General features: G+C 36.0%; 1 protein-coding gene across 3 annotated transcripts in view; it reads right to left on the minus strand.

The window, feature by feature from the left end:
* The window catches only part of SESTD1 (SEC14 and spectrin domain containing 1), a 58,754-nt gene that overhangs the window by 16,077 nt on the left and 25,886 nt on the right, over nt 1-16,791 (minus strand). For all 3 annotated transcript variants that reach the window (XM_054830174.1, XM_054830176.1, XM_054830175.1), the window contains 4 exons: nt 8,338-8,451; nt 5,780-5,874; nt 5,335-5,390; nt 2,664-2,875 (listed from right to left, as the gene is read on the minus strand). In XM_054830174.1, coding sequence (XP_054686149.1) covers nt 2,664-2,875; nt 5,335-5,390; nt 5,780-5,874; nt 8,338-8,451 — 477 coding nt within the window. The remainder of the gene's footprint in view (nt 1-2,663; nt 2,876-5,334; nt 5,391-5,779; nt 5,875-8,337; nt 8,452-16,791) is intronic.

Raw genomic sequence — 16,791 nt, forward strand, 5'->3', positions numbered from 1 at the left:
ATGACCACCACCATTACAGAAGGTCACTCAATTCACCTCACCTTTTAGTCATCGTGTCTGTGTCTTCCCACCCTCTCTTCTCACACCCCACACCCCCCATAAGAAGCACTGTTTCAGAGCATATATTCTTTGCTCCAAAACCATTCTTGGGTCTTCCTTACTTTTATGATTTCTAGGGCAAATTAAGACTCTACAGGTCTAGGTTCTTTTTGTGTGAAGAGAAGCTTCCTGTTGTGCTCAGCACCTCTGCACAGCTGTCTCTGGTTCAACAGGGAATGGGCCTAGAAGCGAAGGCACCCAGATGCCCCCCTGTAACCTCAGCATGGCCTGGAACACTCAGATGGAAATGACAGTTCTCATGCAAGTCTGAAACAGTGTGCAAGACTACTGCTTAGCAATGCCCTCTCTGACCAAGATCACCTCCCCGTTACAAGTTTTCAGCAACTACTGCGTTGCTCTGAGACTGCTTAGCTTTGCACATGGCCATTCTTGTCTGACCTGAGGAGAGAAGAGTCGCTATGGGACCTGGAAAAAGAAGCAATGTTATTTTTGTTAAATACATTTTTAAATGGTTAATGACTATACTACTGCAAGGCCTGGTATTAATTTTTGTGAATTAAGATTAGAAAAACAGTAATTAGCACCTCTGCCTAAGGAGGGACAAAGCTAGAATTTATCATACCATATCATATTTATCATAACTGCTCATCAGCAGTCTGTTTAGTAGAACTGCTCATCATAAAACATCTGAAAATCATTGCTATCCTTACACTGCAAAACGAAAGATGAAGGAAAGGTAAACAAAACTATGGAATAGAAGGAAGAGTGGTGGTTAAAAACGAGAGTGTAGGATACTGAAGGCACAAGGGAAGAAAGGTGGTTATGGACAGGAGGGCTTTGAGGCAGGAGTAAGAATGAAACAGTTCACAGTAAGCAGCAGCAGCAAATAGTGGAAAAAAAAAACAGTAAGACAAAAGCAAACCAAGAGTGGTTAGCAATATAAGAAGCTATATGAAAAATGAAATAGGAATGTAATTGTAATGAAAGCTAACAGAAAATCAAAACACTAAAAAAAAAAAAAAAATCAATCAGCAACACAAAGGGAAAACTTTCTATGTACACACCCATTTGAACTGAAAATATTGCAAGCACATTATACTCCAACTTCTGTTTGTTTTAGCAAAATAAATTCCATGGCACTTTGTCTGTATCAGTTTCCTCCAGTCCATCATTATCTTCTTACTTTTGTCTTAGCCTAATTTTCTCCCTTAAACCAAAAGCAAACTAAATCAACTTCTAGATTTAGTAAGTTTTTCCCATTTATACACCACTTAGAGCTTTTAAATGCACTTTATAAAACTGATTGGCTCAGCTACACAGCAAAACACATTCTTCCTGTGTACTGAGACTCAGTTCACTTACTATGCAGCATCCATAGTGTAGACGGAGCAAACAAGAAACTATTTCTAATACAAATATTGCAAAATGAGGCTGATGCCCCAGTAAACAAGTCTGTTTAAATGCAGTAACAACATCAATTTGCCAGTATGTTATAAATTTCATTTCAATCAGCACATCTTGTTCAACCACTATAACTTTAACACAGGAAAAAAATCTCTACCTGATTATACCCACAGCTGTGGTAATATGTACTATATAGTATTATTTTCATCTCCTATATTTTTATTATTTCCAGCTCAAAATATCAAAAGATGACATTTGCTTCTTTTGTATTTTTTACAATAATCTGAATGACTAGATAAGGAAAAATTATTTCCTCAGTAGATTTATATTTTCACTGCTAGAAATAAAAAAAGATTGATTAGCTTTTACGTTTACCCATACCTGGAATGCTGAGAAGTGCAAGTACTTGATTTGCACTCCCCATGCATTAGAAATGTCAATGTTGAAAGGTTAAAAGCAATATCCATTCCTTTTTATGACTATTCAAACTATACAGAAGTTTAAAAACATATAAGCCTAATTTCAAGTAATAAACGCAAGAGGAATAAATTAATTCCATTTCCTTGATTTTCTCTACTGAGACTTTGCTGGGAAAATGTTTAAAGTGCTAATTACATGCCTGTTTCTAAAAGACCAAACCAATTCATTATGACCTTTTAACACATGATTGATTAGGAAGATTTGTATTCATTCTGGTCAGAGTAGCCTTGAAATACAGAGAGTTTAATCACTAAGTTAAAACACCAAGCATCAGACAAATAAAGGAATAAATAATGGCTTATCTTCAGTAATAGGAACTTAAAATGACATGGGCAGGGGAAGGTTTCCAACTCTCAAGCAAAATTACAGTTAAATGTATCTCATTTGTGAATGTTCCTCTCTGCTAACAGGTCAGGCATTTGACCCTCTGACAACGTAGAGGTACATTGGCGTGGTATGGAACAAAGGGACAATGTGAAGGTTCTTCAGCGTGATGGCAAGAGAGCACATTTCCAATCACCTCAACGTATCAGAACGGCCTTCGGAAAGTCACCGTGGTAGCCATTATGTAAAGCGTCAAGTGAAACTAGCACATTGCAGTTTGAGCAGTGAAAGGAAGCATGAAGCTCTCACCTCTGATTCTAAGTTTTGCAGGAGAAAGTCTGGGACTTGAGCTCAAAGCTCCACGTCACAGTATTCAAGAATAACTCCAAGCTTACCTGCATTACCTTCTGCTGAATCTCCTCTAGTTGTGTGCGCTTACTACGTTGTCTGCAGACTTCCTGGTAGCGGGTATATTGCTCTCTGAGTGAGTCTAGTAGCTTCATGACCTGTGGCTGAGCAAGTAGTTCATCATCCATTGGAGACCAGGATACCCCTCCATCTGAACCATTGAATCGACGCTGTTGTAACTCAGATAGTAACTCATGACCTTTAAGAATACATATAATGGTGTGGATAATTTAGATTCAAAATACAAGCACAGAAATTATTAGTAAGCATGTCTGCTTTTAGACCACCCGGTGGTACATTTTTGAAGCTAATGATCTTTCATGTATTGGGCACATTTAATGATACCATTTCATGCAGAGCACTGGCCGCAGTTTGTGGGGTTGTATCAGTCATAAAATACAGTAGAAATCATGGGGCATATTTTAGATACATAAAAGGGATACCGTGACTTTAACATTCATATTGACAATAGTATTGATTAATGTAAAGAAACAATTGCAGAGCACAATCTTGAGTCTGAAACAACTATAAGTATTCTGGTTTACTTCAAAATGCTATGTAGCATCTAAAGTATTTCTCAAACAATTCATATTCTTAGACTAAATGAATGATCTAGAAGCACTAACAAACTGAGCATATAATTTCTCTATTATATTCCAGGATTCTTCTAACACGTACAAAGATTTTCATGAAAGCATGGAGCTGAATACTAAGTATTTTGATCAATAATTTTTTCTCACTTCTCACCCTTTTCTTTGTGCTCTTAAGCACCACATCAGGGTAGACTCTCTACAGTGTAATGACTTTCGTATATGCAAAATTAGTATGTTTTGACTATTTAATCCTCTTTTTAAACTGTTCAATGAATGTTATTGTTAAGTTGTGGTACAGTTTTCAGGATGCAAATGCCATACTACCTGTAAACCCAGATCATCAATTTGCTCCCCAACAGCTCAATGAACAAGTGAGGAAATAAAGCAGTGTTTGGTCACTAAAGAAATGTTGGCGTAAAAGTGAAAATCTGCCAACTCCACATCATCAGCTCTGCAGGTCTTAAAATGGTAACATGACAGTTCACTAAAAGAAAAAAAATTACCACTAGAACAGAAATTGTAATACCTCAAGGACAATGCAGAAAAACAGATTCTAAATTCAACTGGTATTATCTAGACAATCAAAATGCCAAGGGCTTTGGAGACTGCAGCAAGCAACATTAAATTACTCAGCATATATTACTGTGAAATGAACATGTCTTAAGAATTCAAATACATTTTGCCATACTACAGAAATAAACATCTTGGATTTCATCTTTTATAATACTACACAGATAGACACAGATAGCTGCAGGGCAAACAGACTTAAAGGCTTTCACAAGTTGTAGTTCTACCAGGAAAATTTTGAATTTTTATTGTATTGTTTCAGCAGTAAAGAATTAACATTTTCAGGGTAAAAACATTTTTTAAACTGGATTCTTATCAAATTCTGAGAACTATACTTTACTTGTGGATTTGGAGCTTGTGAAAGCAATAGTACTTGTAACTATGGAAGACAGATTCATTTTTACCCTTAAGAGATAGGAAAGTTTACTTGGGGAGAGTTTAATTTTTTATTCTCAAACTTTCAAGACAGTGAATCTAACGAAGAGAAAGGTTGCCTCTTAGGAACTGCCATGATTTAATGAAAGTTAAACAGAGAATGCATATAAACTAGTGTTCTTGGGAGTCATCTCCTTGCACAAAATTGAAGTGTTGTTTCATCCAAAAATATTCCTTACCATTAGAGGAGGATGCACAATTAGACTAAAGTCTAGTGGGAGTGTCTACAGACACTTCATATTTTAAAAACTTTAAAGACCACAGCAAGGAACTATTGTTTCACCTTTTAACTCAAACAATATTATCCTACATATAAATAAACTAAAATTTTACTCAGAGGGCATGTAAAGCCAGCAGTTCTCTGTGGCAAATATGACGTGATCCACACATTAGTTTGTGGGAGGCTATAAGGTAAGGATTCTGAGCATTCAGACTCTGATCACCACCTTAACGCTATGCATTACTTCCTGTTCTACAAAGGCACAAATCCCTAAGGAAATTTCTAGTCCAAATCAACAGTGCTATTATACTTTATTGCCAACAGGAAATTCACCAAAAAAAAAAATTTTTCAAAGAACCCCAAATTGTTTAATGCTCAAGGTAGAGTCTAAGCAGCACAGAGTCAGAAGACTTTATGCTTTACTTTTACAGATGGTCAGCTCAGAACTAGGCTGATGCAAATTATCAGAATTGTGTAGGAAAACGCTATCTGTATTGTAACCATTTGGTGACTACTTAAGACAAATTCATTGTATAAGGCCAACATATTGACATCATCTAGAAACAATGTATTCTTAAAAATTAAATGTATTAATTATGGTAATATCATAAAAATATTATAAGTATTATTAAAAACTATTTTAAAAAATACACATTTGGAGTTCTTCCATTTATTTGTTAACATTACTTTTTTTAACCCATGAAAGATGACATTAATTGATAAGCTTGTTACATTGTGATGATGGGTAAGATAATTATTGTGCTCTCTGTGCTTTCACTTGGGGGTTAAAAAGGAATAATGCTACTTTATTGACCAACACTATCATTTTTTGACTTACTATACCTGTCTGCAATACCGTCTCAGGATCAACCGATGGAAGGAAGTTCAAATCTATTGATCTTGAATAAAGTAACAAACACGTTATTAATAATAATAAACTTTGATTATTAAAGTAACAAATTAATAGTTTGTATTACAGTAGCACTAAAAACTTCAACTAAGGCCAGAGCTACCTGATGCTGTTGAGAGTGTATGTTTCTTTCTTCACTCAGTAAAGTACTCACTTTTTCAACTCATTATATCAAAACAGAAGTGCAGCTGAGCTGCACGTAGTCAATAGCCAAATGAGCATCCATCAACACACACTGATTTTGTAGACTACATTATAAAGTTTCAGAATTTCTTTACACATTTCAAAATAAAGGCACATTGTATTTTCAATATGATATGGATTTCCAATGGAATTTTATAATTCAAAAGCATTGATTTCAAAAAGTGAACCACACACCTCTCTCTCTCTTGAGTTCCTTTATCACTTCCATTGTTAATTAGAGCAAGCTCATCCAGTAGAGATGTCGATTCTTTCGTGAACTTTTCAAATACCTAAATAAGAGGTTTTGATTTAAGAAATTCATGTTATAAAAGTGGCAGTATTGAAAGCATCAGTACAAATTTATCCACTAGTTCTGTTCATATACGTCAATCTTTACAGAGTGTAATTGTTTCCCAACATGCAGATAGTAGGGTAGAAAGAGTAGAAAATATAAAGTTTTACTCAGGGAACACTTAAGAGCACTAAGATAATAAAGTTACATTGAATATAATAAAGATGGACTGAATTCTGAAATACTGAAAAATTTTGAGATTTCTGCAAAAATTTTAAAGTCTTATGGACATATTTATTCTACATTTTAATTTAAGACTTTAGCATTATTCTTAAGATTCACTTAGAGAATCAAGCCATATTACACAAGCATCTGACAGCTCACTTGAATGGATTAAAATAATCAACTTTGTGAAGATTCCAGCTTTTAATCACTACTGATATGGGCTACATTGTAATGAATAACTACGATAAAAGAATGGTGTGTTCTATAGAAACATATCCTCATCAGTTTCTTTGATTATATGGGCTTCTGATCTCAGATATGAGTCCTGTATAGTCAGACGCTAGGTACCATTAAGATGACTCCTCTGTACCTGACTTCTGAGGGTTGTTGGGGTTGTTTGTTTGTTTGTTTGTTTTGTGGGGCTTTTTGGAGGGGTGCTTTTTTCCCCAGAGCTGAGTATGATCAGGTGCCATAAGTGACATGCACAATAACTTTCAGGTCTTTTTAGTGTTAATAAATTATTAATCAGTAGCCTGCAGATGAACCTTCCTTAACTTATCTAGGACTACTGAAACTTCATGGAAAACCAAAAAGGACATGAGATAGACAGCTCTGAAAAGGCAATTTCTAAGAGAGTTGTTTATAAAACACAAGCTAAATTCAGTTGTTACAAAAGGAGAAGATGTTCCAGAGAATTAAAATGTATAAACTATTGTAAACTATTTTCCGGCTAGTACCTTAAACAACCTTTCTGCCCTCTTGTCTAGTTTCAGAATTCAGGTGTTGCAATGGAAGAGGTTCTTCATTAATATACAAACCAAGTGAAACAAGGCAAGGAGAGGAGAGACAGGAGAAAAAAAAATTTCATTTGTGGTTCGAACCAAATACAAAGCAAAAGTCCCAGCTAAATTGGAAGTACTGTCCTTATGAATTTTATGAATGCAGGAATGAGTAAAAGACAGCTTTGTTTATACTGGACAAAAATTAAGGACAATAAAAATATTAGATTTCCCTTCGCTGTGTCCAGGCACTCTCAGTTTCAGGCAGAGAACAAACTGCCTTGCCCTAATCCATGCACACATAAAGGCCATGCAAAGATCAGTAGAAAAAAAAGCTGCACAGCAGATGATGCTCTCTCTGCCCGTGGGTCTGAACACACAATTTGCTGAGATTCAGCAAAAAGAAACATGGTACACATGGTGTAAGCCATCAAATTTCTCGAGGGGGAAGTACTGCTGTGAGAATGGCTGCAGGGTATGTTTGAAGGCTTTAGGCAGTTGCAGTTGGGACACACTGTGGAGTTTCCCTTGTCCAGGATCCCACCTGGAGATGCACATTTTAAGAATTGATTGCATGGGAAAGGAACACACTGTTTCACTGAAGATTAAATATTGTTTTGAAAATTCAATTTAAGTAACTGAAAACCAACTATCCCTGAAGAACAGACTAAAAACATTCTGAAGTGCTATGCACATCAGCAATTGCTTAAACAATTTGTATCTATTCATGATTTAGGGATGTATTTGCTCCTAGACTTCTACTGCATCTCTGTATCTAGTGGGGGAAGTGCACTGACAGAGGTTTTAGTGGAGGACAGCTTAAAAACTGACTCCCAGTCCAGAGGAACCAAGGCATAAGAAAAAAAAAAAAACCCAGACCATCAACTCTGAGAACCTGCAGAATCATACAATGGTTTGGGTTGGAAGGGACGTTAAAGATCACCTAGTTCCAATGCTCCTGCCATGGGCAGGAACACATTCCACCAGATCGCCCAAAGCCCCATCCAACCTGGCCTTGAACACTTCCAGAGAGGGGGCATCCACAGCTTCTCTGGGCAACCTGTTCCAGTGCCTCACCGCCCTCAGAGAAGAATTTCTTCCTAATATCCAATCTAAATCTACCCTTTTTCAGTTTAAGAGTCCAAGTATTTCCTCCTTTTTTGGATTTCCCCTATCAGCAAACAGTTTCCCTTTGCAGTGACCATACTCTCACTTTTCTAGAGTAAGGGTCTACAAGAGAGCTTCATTAAGGAACTTTTTGGTTCAACAAATTGATTACATTAGCCTTAGCATCCCTTGAGCAAATCCAATGTTAGTTATCATAAGACTATTCATGCATCTGAACTGCACTACTACACATATGATAATTTCTACACACTTAGCAGTTCCTACACAAATAAAAATTCATGGCTCAAGAATGAGACATTTGAAAAAAGAAAAAAACCCAGAAAACTAACCAGCCTCTTATTCAACCAATCCATGTGATCATAGGTGAGAGTTCCTCCAAAATCTTCTGTTAGTTGGCATGGTTCTATATATCGAGTCAGCTTGTTAGCAGATACTAAAATAACCTGCAGGAATAAGAAATTTTAGGTACACTTACAAGTAATGCTTATACTCTTCCTTAAGTACCTGAGAAGTTGCATTAAGTCTGTCTAGAGGTACTGAGCAGATCTTTCTGTGATTCAGAGAAAGTGATCCTTTACTGCTAAATGTTTGAATGAAGTATAGCTGGTTGCATTTAACACGGGCCTAAGACAGACATGTAATTTTGATATACAGTGTATCTCATGCATAACCCTGTAAGAGCACCATCTGTACCACCTTGTCTATTTACAATAGGAAAAAGAAATAAATTTCTAGGATATCTGTTTTCCTGGTGATAACTAATGCTTCTTGATTAAGCCATACACCATGTGATTTACTTTTAGTGAATACAGTAGCAGGATATCTTACTCCAAAGCACTTTGTATTTTTAATCATTCTCTGGCAATACTTCCAGTGCCAGAGGTGAGTTTGTGTCTTAAAAGTTAAGTGCCTGCATTTATTGTGCCTGTAACAAACTAGTTATATGAGAAAGTAATCCTCTGATAAAAAAAGCCCACCCTACAAGTAAGATTTGGTCAAAGAACACAGATCTCTTTTGCACCTTATTAGAAAAAGTTTGAAAAATAAAAACTTCCACATCCATAGTAAGCCTTGTTGTAACTGAAGACACTGCTCCAAAAACCATTCATTGTCTAGGTTTCTCTTAAAAAATGTTTCTTTTTTAAACTGTTTATTGACTGTTTACTGGGATAACTGCAGAAATCCTGTCTGCAGACTTCAAAAAGTAAACATTTGAATTTTTGATAAGGTGGTGGCAGAAGGGAGGTTCCTGAACGGAATTCAGCCCTTGTTCTAGACCCAGGCTAGTGGCAGTGCTAACGTAGCACACTCTATATGCTTTAAAATAAGTCACTTTGATATTTCTAGGTGTCAAAAGTGCAATGTGCCTCTCTGAAGCTTCTGAAATACTGTTTTAATCAGCTACTACAGATTAATAGTCCATAAGAACATAGATCAAGAGCCAAAGAAAAAAATGTTGAAAAACAGTAGGTGTGATGTTGCACAGGGAGAAGATAATACACTTCTCTTTTAAAGATATGAATTCTACTTTAAGTTCAACACCTATATATAGCATGCAAACTTTTGCTCTCAGATTCCTAAAACTTTTCAAAATCCAGTCACAGTAACTGTCTTTGACCTTTTGTGAAAATAAATATCAAATTGCCACATCATGAAAAAAGTTTTCCTTTTACAAATTAGTGTTCCACCTTTGCATTTGAATTTCACACTTCAACATATTGTCTCTTGTTGCTTGCAACTTGACTGATTTTTTTTTCTTTTTTGCAAAGTCATCTTATTACATTGACTCTAGGAAAAAAAATGTTTTCTTAATCCAAAGTAAAAGCCTTCTGACAGCAGACTATAGTTGGATGTTAAAGTGAACAGTTTAAATTCCCTAAGGGAGAACTGAATAGATCTGGACAGATGGCAAGGCAGAAAAAAAAAAAAGTATAACGTATTGAATCCTTAAATCTTTCCTTTCCTTTGCACTTGATCCACCCACTTCTGATAATAGTGACATCTAATAAGGTGGCAGTAGGTTTCAAGTATGTCCTGTTTGCTATTGATCAGAGTCCCTATCATCATCATCTATATTCAGGTATTTTTAAAACCCAGAAGAGTGGTAGCAGCTCTCAACATTGCTCTACTCTAATCAGCAAACTTGCTTTGTACAATATTGGCCTGCTAAAACATTGCAAAAGCCTTTGTAGAAATAACTCGGAACAGTGCTGTGGAAGAAATAAAAGTGCTAGTTTTTTGAATAAAATCAAAACAACCTTTTTGAGAACTGCCAAACAACAAGAACAAAAATCCCAAACCCCATATACTGCAAAGTCTTGTGCTTCAACTGCAAAATTCCCATATTTCTCAGGAGTGAGACTACAGTTATTTTTTCTAGTAACATGATTTTGACCCATACAACAGTGCCACTAACACTGATCTTTCATACAAAAGAGCTTTCAATACTGTTTGTACAAAGCTGACTTCTCTCTCTACATCATTTGCTGTTTTTTGCAATTATTTTCATTGATCATCTGCAGCGAGAGAGAAGCAGATGTCAAGATCAGAGGGGAACTCTGGATATTCAATAGGACGTGTAAGAGTACCCCCAAAATGTTAAAAACATCCATCTGAACTTTCTTTCTTGAGGGAAGAAATGAAAAAGCTCTTCAATACAAGTGTCACAAAGTCAAACCCAGGAGCTATTGGAAGACAGGATGGTGTAAATAATAATAATTGGTGTCATCTCTTAGAAAAAATATTTATCGTTAACTGACATTTACACAACACTGTAAACCTAAAAATACACTGAATTTCACAGAACAGAAAAAAGCCAATCCTGACAAAATCATTTACAAAAACAGAGAAAATAATTCATTACATACACATACCTATACTGATTATAATTTGTTAGTCTGGTTTTGGTTTTTTTGGGGTTTTGTTTGGTTGGCTTGGGGTTTTTTTTGTTTGGTTGGTTTTTTACACTTCAAGCAGCCTAGTACCAACAACCAAAAAGTCTGACTACATTCACAATTCTTTGTAAAGAATTCTTACCAGGTGAGCTCAACTATTGAGAAGTTTCTATGAGCTGAAAGTGCATTACCAACACATGCCACAGTTTCTCACTATTTTAAATAATCCTCATGATCAAGTGGGTACCAAGGGATGCTAGTATGAAATTAGATGCACCTTTAGAAAAAGATTCTAATAATAATAGAATGTATATATTATGTACAGTATTAGCTGTTTGAAGTTACGCAGAAGTGATAAAAATGTGGCTAATGGCAAGAACATTTATGCATACAGTAATATATATAGAATGTTTAAATTATCTGTTCCAATTTTTTACACTGCAATGTAACTGACTACAAATGTAGCTACTCTAAGTGTATATTAAGGTATTTACTCAATATGAACAGAACACCACTGCCCCATTTACTAATTTTAATAAACCAGCATCAAAAGATTTGACACTTTTTTCATTTACTTATTGGAACATAAGAATCTGTCATTCCTTTTTTTTAAAGAACATTAATAAAGCATGCTAAAAGCTGATCATACTTATCTGGTTGCTGATTGGTAATTTTGGACAAATTTCATTCAAACAGGCGTAAGTAGAGGAGGTTTTGTTCATTTCCCAAAAAATCTGCCAAGAAACCTTGGGAAGCCCAGATAGCTCTTCCCCACTCACAGCCTGGTTGATAGGTATAAAATGCTGAATTTTGATAAAGTCCTTTGGGCTCAACATTAAAGCTGTTTACTCAGTGGATTGATTCTTGATGATTTGTTATGCCAGCAGCTTACATATCCAAACAGCTTTGGAAAAATACAGGGAAAGCTTCAATGAACAAGGCAGAGATTTTTGCAAGAATAACTTTGCACTTCAGCCTGTGCAGAAATCCAAACCAAAGAACGCCTATGTTCATTTTTCACACTACACAGAAGGCAGTTTTTTTAATCAAAAAACCAGCAATTTTTTTTTTTTTAAATTAAGTGAGAATCCCAATTGTTTTCTAAAGTGCAATCAGATTTATCTTTGGCATCTGTGTTTTTCGAAACTCAGCTGCTGGAAAACCTTAAATATGGCCTCAACTATTCACCAATTCCTGGTGAATTTTCAAGAATAACTACAGCACTTTTAACGGACAAAATATAGCTGCGCACATATCTGGTCTGACAGTGATTCATTGCTTCACAATTCCATGGCAAAGACTTCCTCTTCTCGAGGAGAAGAATCATCCTATTGTTTGATGATAAATGTTACTTCAATCCATTTTTTGTAACACTATTTGATGAAACACTGAGGAGGATAGAGTGATATTTGTTAATATGGAACACGAATCCATATAGTGATCATTTGCTTTAAAATTACATCAAGAAACACAGGTTAAATATTTGTCTGGCCAGTATCACAGAGAAATTTGGCATTCTAGAAAGCCAAGAGCAGCTAGCAGAATCTAGATACACATTGGACTGTCAACTCCACTCCCAGTAACTGTCTCCTTCACTTTCAAGCACTCAGTTTTGCCCAATCTTCACCTTCCCCTCCAGGGCTTATGACAATAATTAGCACACTATCTTTTTTCCATCCCGGAGAAGAAACTAATAGGCACACAAAATCTGGTATTTTCCGACACACCCTTCTTTAGGACTCAATTTAGAATGTGACGTAAATGCAGGCTTACGTACTCCAGCTCCACAGGGACAATTCCTTGATTTGGCCCAGGTTTTTAAAAGAAAGGACCCATCGCCTCCGGTGTTAAAAGAGCAACGAAGATATACGCAGATGAAAAAAATACATTTAAATAAATAGCATTTTGATAAGACATTGGAACTCCTATATGCATGTTTTGGGAACGTCCATGAAAACTACAGATTTTGGTGCCTCAGTATTAAAACAGCAGATTAGAAGATCTGATACAAAAATTAAAGATTTCTTACAAAGTGTTATTCATTCTGTGGAGCAATACTTTGCTTGCTAGCATTATTCGTGAAAGATAAATTGGGGATGACTGTGCCACAATTTCCACGTAGAATACCAAGAGCTAAGATATAAACATATATGTAGTAACAATAGTTAATTTCAAAATACAAGAACAATATAAAAACCTCTTGTAGTAACACAGTAGATATTTCCGGACCACAGTGCGTTTTCACTGCACAAGTACATAAAAGTGTTGGGATGGAGAATTTTGTATTTTGTAACGTTAAGGCTTGCTTATAACCACATAACAGGCGTTTAATCACTTTCAGAATAAAGATCATTAGTCTAGAGAAGGTAAGTATCAACTTAAGTTTGTACCACTGACTTAGTTAGAGCAGAGGTTCTTTACTTGAATTAGGGACTGATAGCAAAAACTGTGGTCAAACCACATTGGATTTAGCCTTTCCAGTTGTTTTCTTGAACAGTTCCTAAACTTTTTTAAAAAATGACAAGATCTTCCTAGCTATTTTTAAGCCACATAACATGGGAAAAGTCAGCTAGCTAATATTTCTTTCAGAGCAATTCTGATACGCAAGTGTATGGACCATAAACAGGTTGATATGCAGGAACTTTTCACGGAAAAATGTGATTTTTAGGTTTCTGTACTCCTCTGTATATTGATGACTCAACATTAGGGACTTGAGATATTCCAGAGTAGATTCTGCTGCTATATGATCATAAATTTCTGACAGAATTACTAGAGACTTAGAGTTGTTAGCTGCCATAGTGCAAGTGTGAAGCATTTAGAACTACTCAGACTTTGGACTTCAGGACTATCAAGATCCTTTTGGTATATACTCTAAGGTCTGATTTTTTCCAACTAGTTCCCAGAAGTTTACCACTTCTTTCCTTCCTCTTTTTTTAAAAACCATCTAGCCCTTGATTTCTTATCTCACAATCTTAATGAACTTTTAAGTTTTGCTCCATGTTCTCCACAAGGATAAGAACACTTTCTTCCTCCTTGCTTTCGACACAAACTGATTTTTCAAAGGACTAATCTACTACCTAAGCCAGGCTCAGAGATTATTTTTACTCATGTTAAATGAATGGCAGATACCAAAAGAACCCACCAGTCTGTAGGCAATTCTGCATTGTGTACAAACTGCAACATATGCAGAACTGGTATATTTCTTCCACTTTTATGGTACACATTTTCCTCCAGCTATCTTAGTTATCTTCATATGAAAAGCTCATGACCAAATACAATATACTACAGCGACCAACCAAGCAATTTGTTTCACATCACTATATAGAGTACATTAATAAACAAGCAAAAAGCAACACCTTCCAACTCTCCAAAACACAGAAATTTCTATATTCAAACCCTGTTCTTCATTCATTTAAAGTCATTAACAGTATTAAGTATTACACTCTAACATACGCAACATTTCAGCTGAAAGACACCCACGGAACAATAATTAAGACAACTGTCCTGTTGTGAAGCATGGGCACAGGACCAGAAAAAACTGCTTCGATGAACACATAAACTGGTTGCTGATAAGCATTTTAGGGAGGAATAAAGGGACAAAGGAAAGCTCTGCTGGAGGATGAATGGGAATTAACCTGAGGCAGGTCCAAAGCCAATGCTAATACTAACCAGGAATAAGAATATGCACTTTTTTACCCAGCTGAATCAGCCCACCTCTTTATACTTATCTACCCAGTAGCTTTTTGATCTCAATTCCCACATTTACTTTCAGTGCTTTGCAACTCACCCTCACCACATCTCACTCTGAAGCAAAGGATCTCTGCCTTTGAACAGAAAGGGAGGCATTGTGATTAACAGCTTCATATGGCAATACGAAGCAAGGCATTAAAAACAGATCAGGTGGCAGGAAATGGGAGATAGATGTGATGCCCCATTAGAAATTAGGAATCACAGCTACGTAGTATTTACTTCATATAAAATTAGATTACCCTCTCAAGTGAATAAAAAGATTTCTACTTTCATTTAAATTTTCAGATCATATTTATTTCACTGGTGCAAAAGCAATCTTGGATTTTCCTAGTAGTTATGCAAATCTAACCTGTGATCCAAAACAAGTTGGGTGTTATTTTGTTTTTACTGCCAGTAATATACTATCATGCAGTTGTAGATTTGTGCATGAGTTAGAGGCTTCCATAGCCTTATCAGTGCTCTGCACTCCTATCAGGAATAGAGCAAAAGCATACTATCTCCAACACAAATATTATTTGGAGCACAGAGAAGGTAGGTCATTTTTACTGAGCCAGTTTTCCTAATCACAACCAAGAGTTAATGAATGGTAACAAACAAAGGCTTGCCTACTACCAAGGGTGATTCTTCATTATTTGGGAAAGCACAAGATTTTGCCTACTGTTCTCTCAGCTTTCCCTGTCCTTTAATGAAGGATGCCATTTAAGAATGAGTTATTGCACACAAAAAAACCCCAAAACACCACAAAAAAGTGCAAGAAACAAGCAAAAGCCATGAACTAGGATGGTATCACACAGTCTTTTTAGAAACATCTATAGCAACTCTGTATCAGCAGCTGCTCATTATCCAACCTCAGTTAGATGACAACTGCCCCAAAGCTGATGGTATCCCCTTGTGCAAGTACGCAGTCTCAGCATGTTTTCAGTGCTTCTAAACCAGGCGGAGAGAGAAACTCAAGAGCAAAGACCTATCAACCAAAATGAGAATTCGGCAACTACCTGTTATTATCCTCTACTCAAACTTCTGATCTGCCCATGCATCAAGCCAAGATACAAGGAGTCATTACGGAACAAATCTGAAGTTTTCCTCCTGCCTAGGAAGCAGCTGCTGTGTTTTAATACTAAGATTATTTTCCTGTAAAACGATATATCACTGACTACTTTTCTTACAATTGACACATTTTGATATATGTTTGCATGAAATAATACTTTAACTGTTTTCTTCTTCCTAAAACCTTAGAACTACTAATATAAGAGAATCTCAGATCAAAGTTTTAGGCCAGGGAGAAACGTTTACAGTTCAGTAATGAAAAAGTAGTTTAGAAACAGAAACCAAAAGGTTTAGTTACACAACTCCAATGGTCTATGCCAACATCATCATTGGTACAGAACATGCTTCATAAAATTACTAAGCTTACTAAATTTCAGTACAGAATTATAATTTAATGACTGTTAGCCAATCCTTAAAGTCAAACAAAAAAAAACCCCTTTATTATCGTAGCCATGCAAAATTATCCCTGCTTCGTTAACATATTTTCTGTAGGCTTTCTGCTTATTTGTCTAGAAATAGCTTCTAGCTAAATCATATTAAAGAAAAATCCAAGAAGAATCTATTCTAAAGGATTAATTCCCAAACTGGCAATACCATGATGTATACAGTAACCACCACTGTATAAAATTATTTTATACCACAACTTCAAAGGCTTCCTGAACTTGACTAAGGACGCTATTTACAGGTGTGCAGATGGGAAAAGAGAGCCTAAACCAGACAGTAGGGACTGCAACGGGGGGGATTCACCTTTATTACTGCCACTGTCTGGACTTTGGTGTTCACCTTACGTTTTGAAAGAACCTGTGTGAAACTGAATATTGCAAACTTAAAAGCTTGTGTTTAGAAAGTGACTTAACTCATCTTTTTGAGTACAGATTGTTGGTTCAGGCTCTTTTTTTTAATTCTCATCTTTGATGTGCTCCAAACAATAGGCTACTTTACAAAAGGTGGACACCACCATACTCAAGTTTTTTTCTTTGGATAGTCATGTTTTTGACTAAAGAAGCTATGACTGAGCTGCCACATGCTGAACTTGAAGATCGGAAATAAACTTTGACCACCCGTCCTTGCCAGTTCCCTCAAGAGGTTCAG

The sequence above is a fragment of the Grus americana genome, chromosome 6, assembly GCF_028858705.1.
Source record: "Grus americana isolate bGruAme1 chromosome 6, bGruAme1.mat, whole genome shotgun sequence".
NCBI lineage: Eukaryota > Metazoa > Chordata > Aves > Gruiformes > Gruidae > Grus > Grus americana.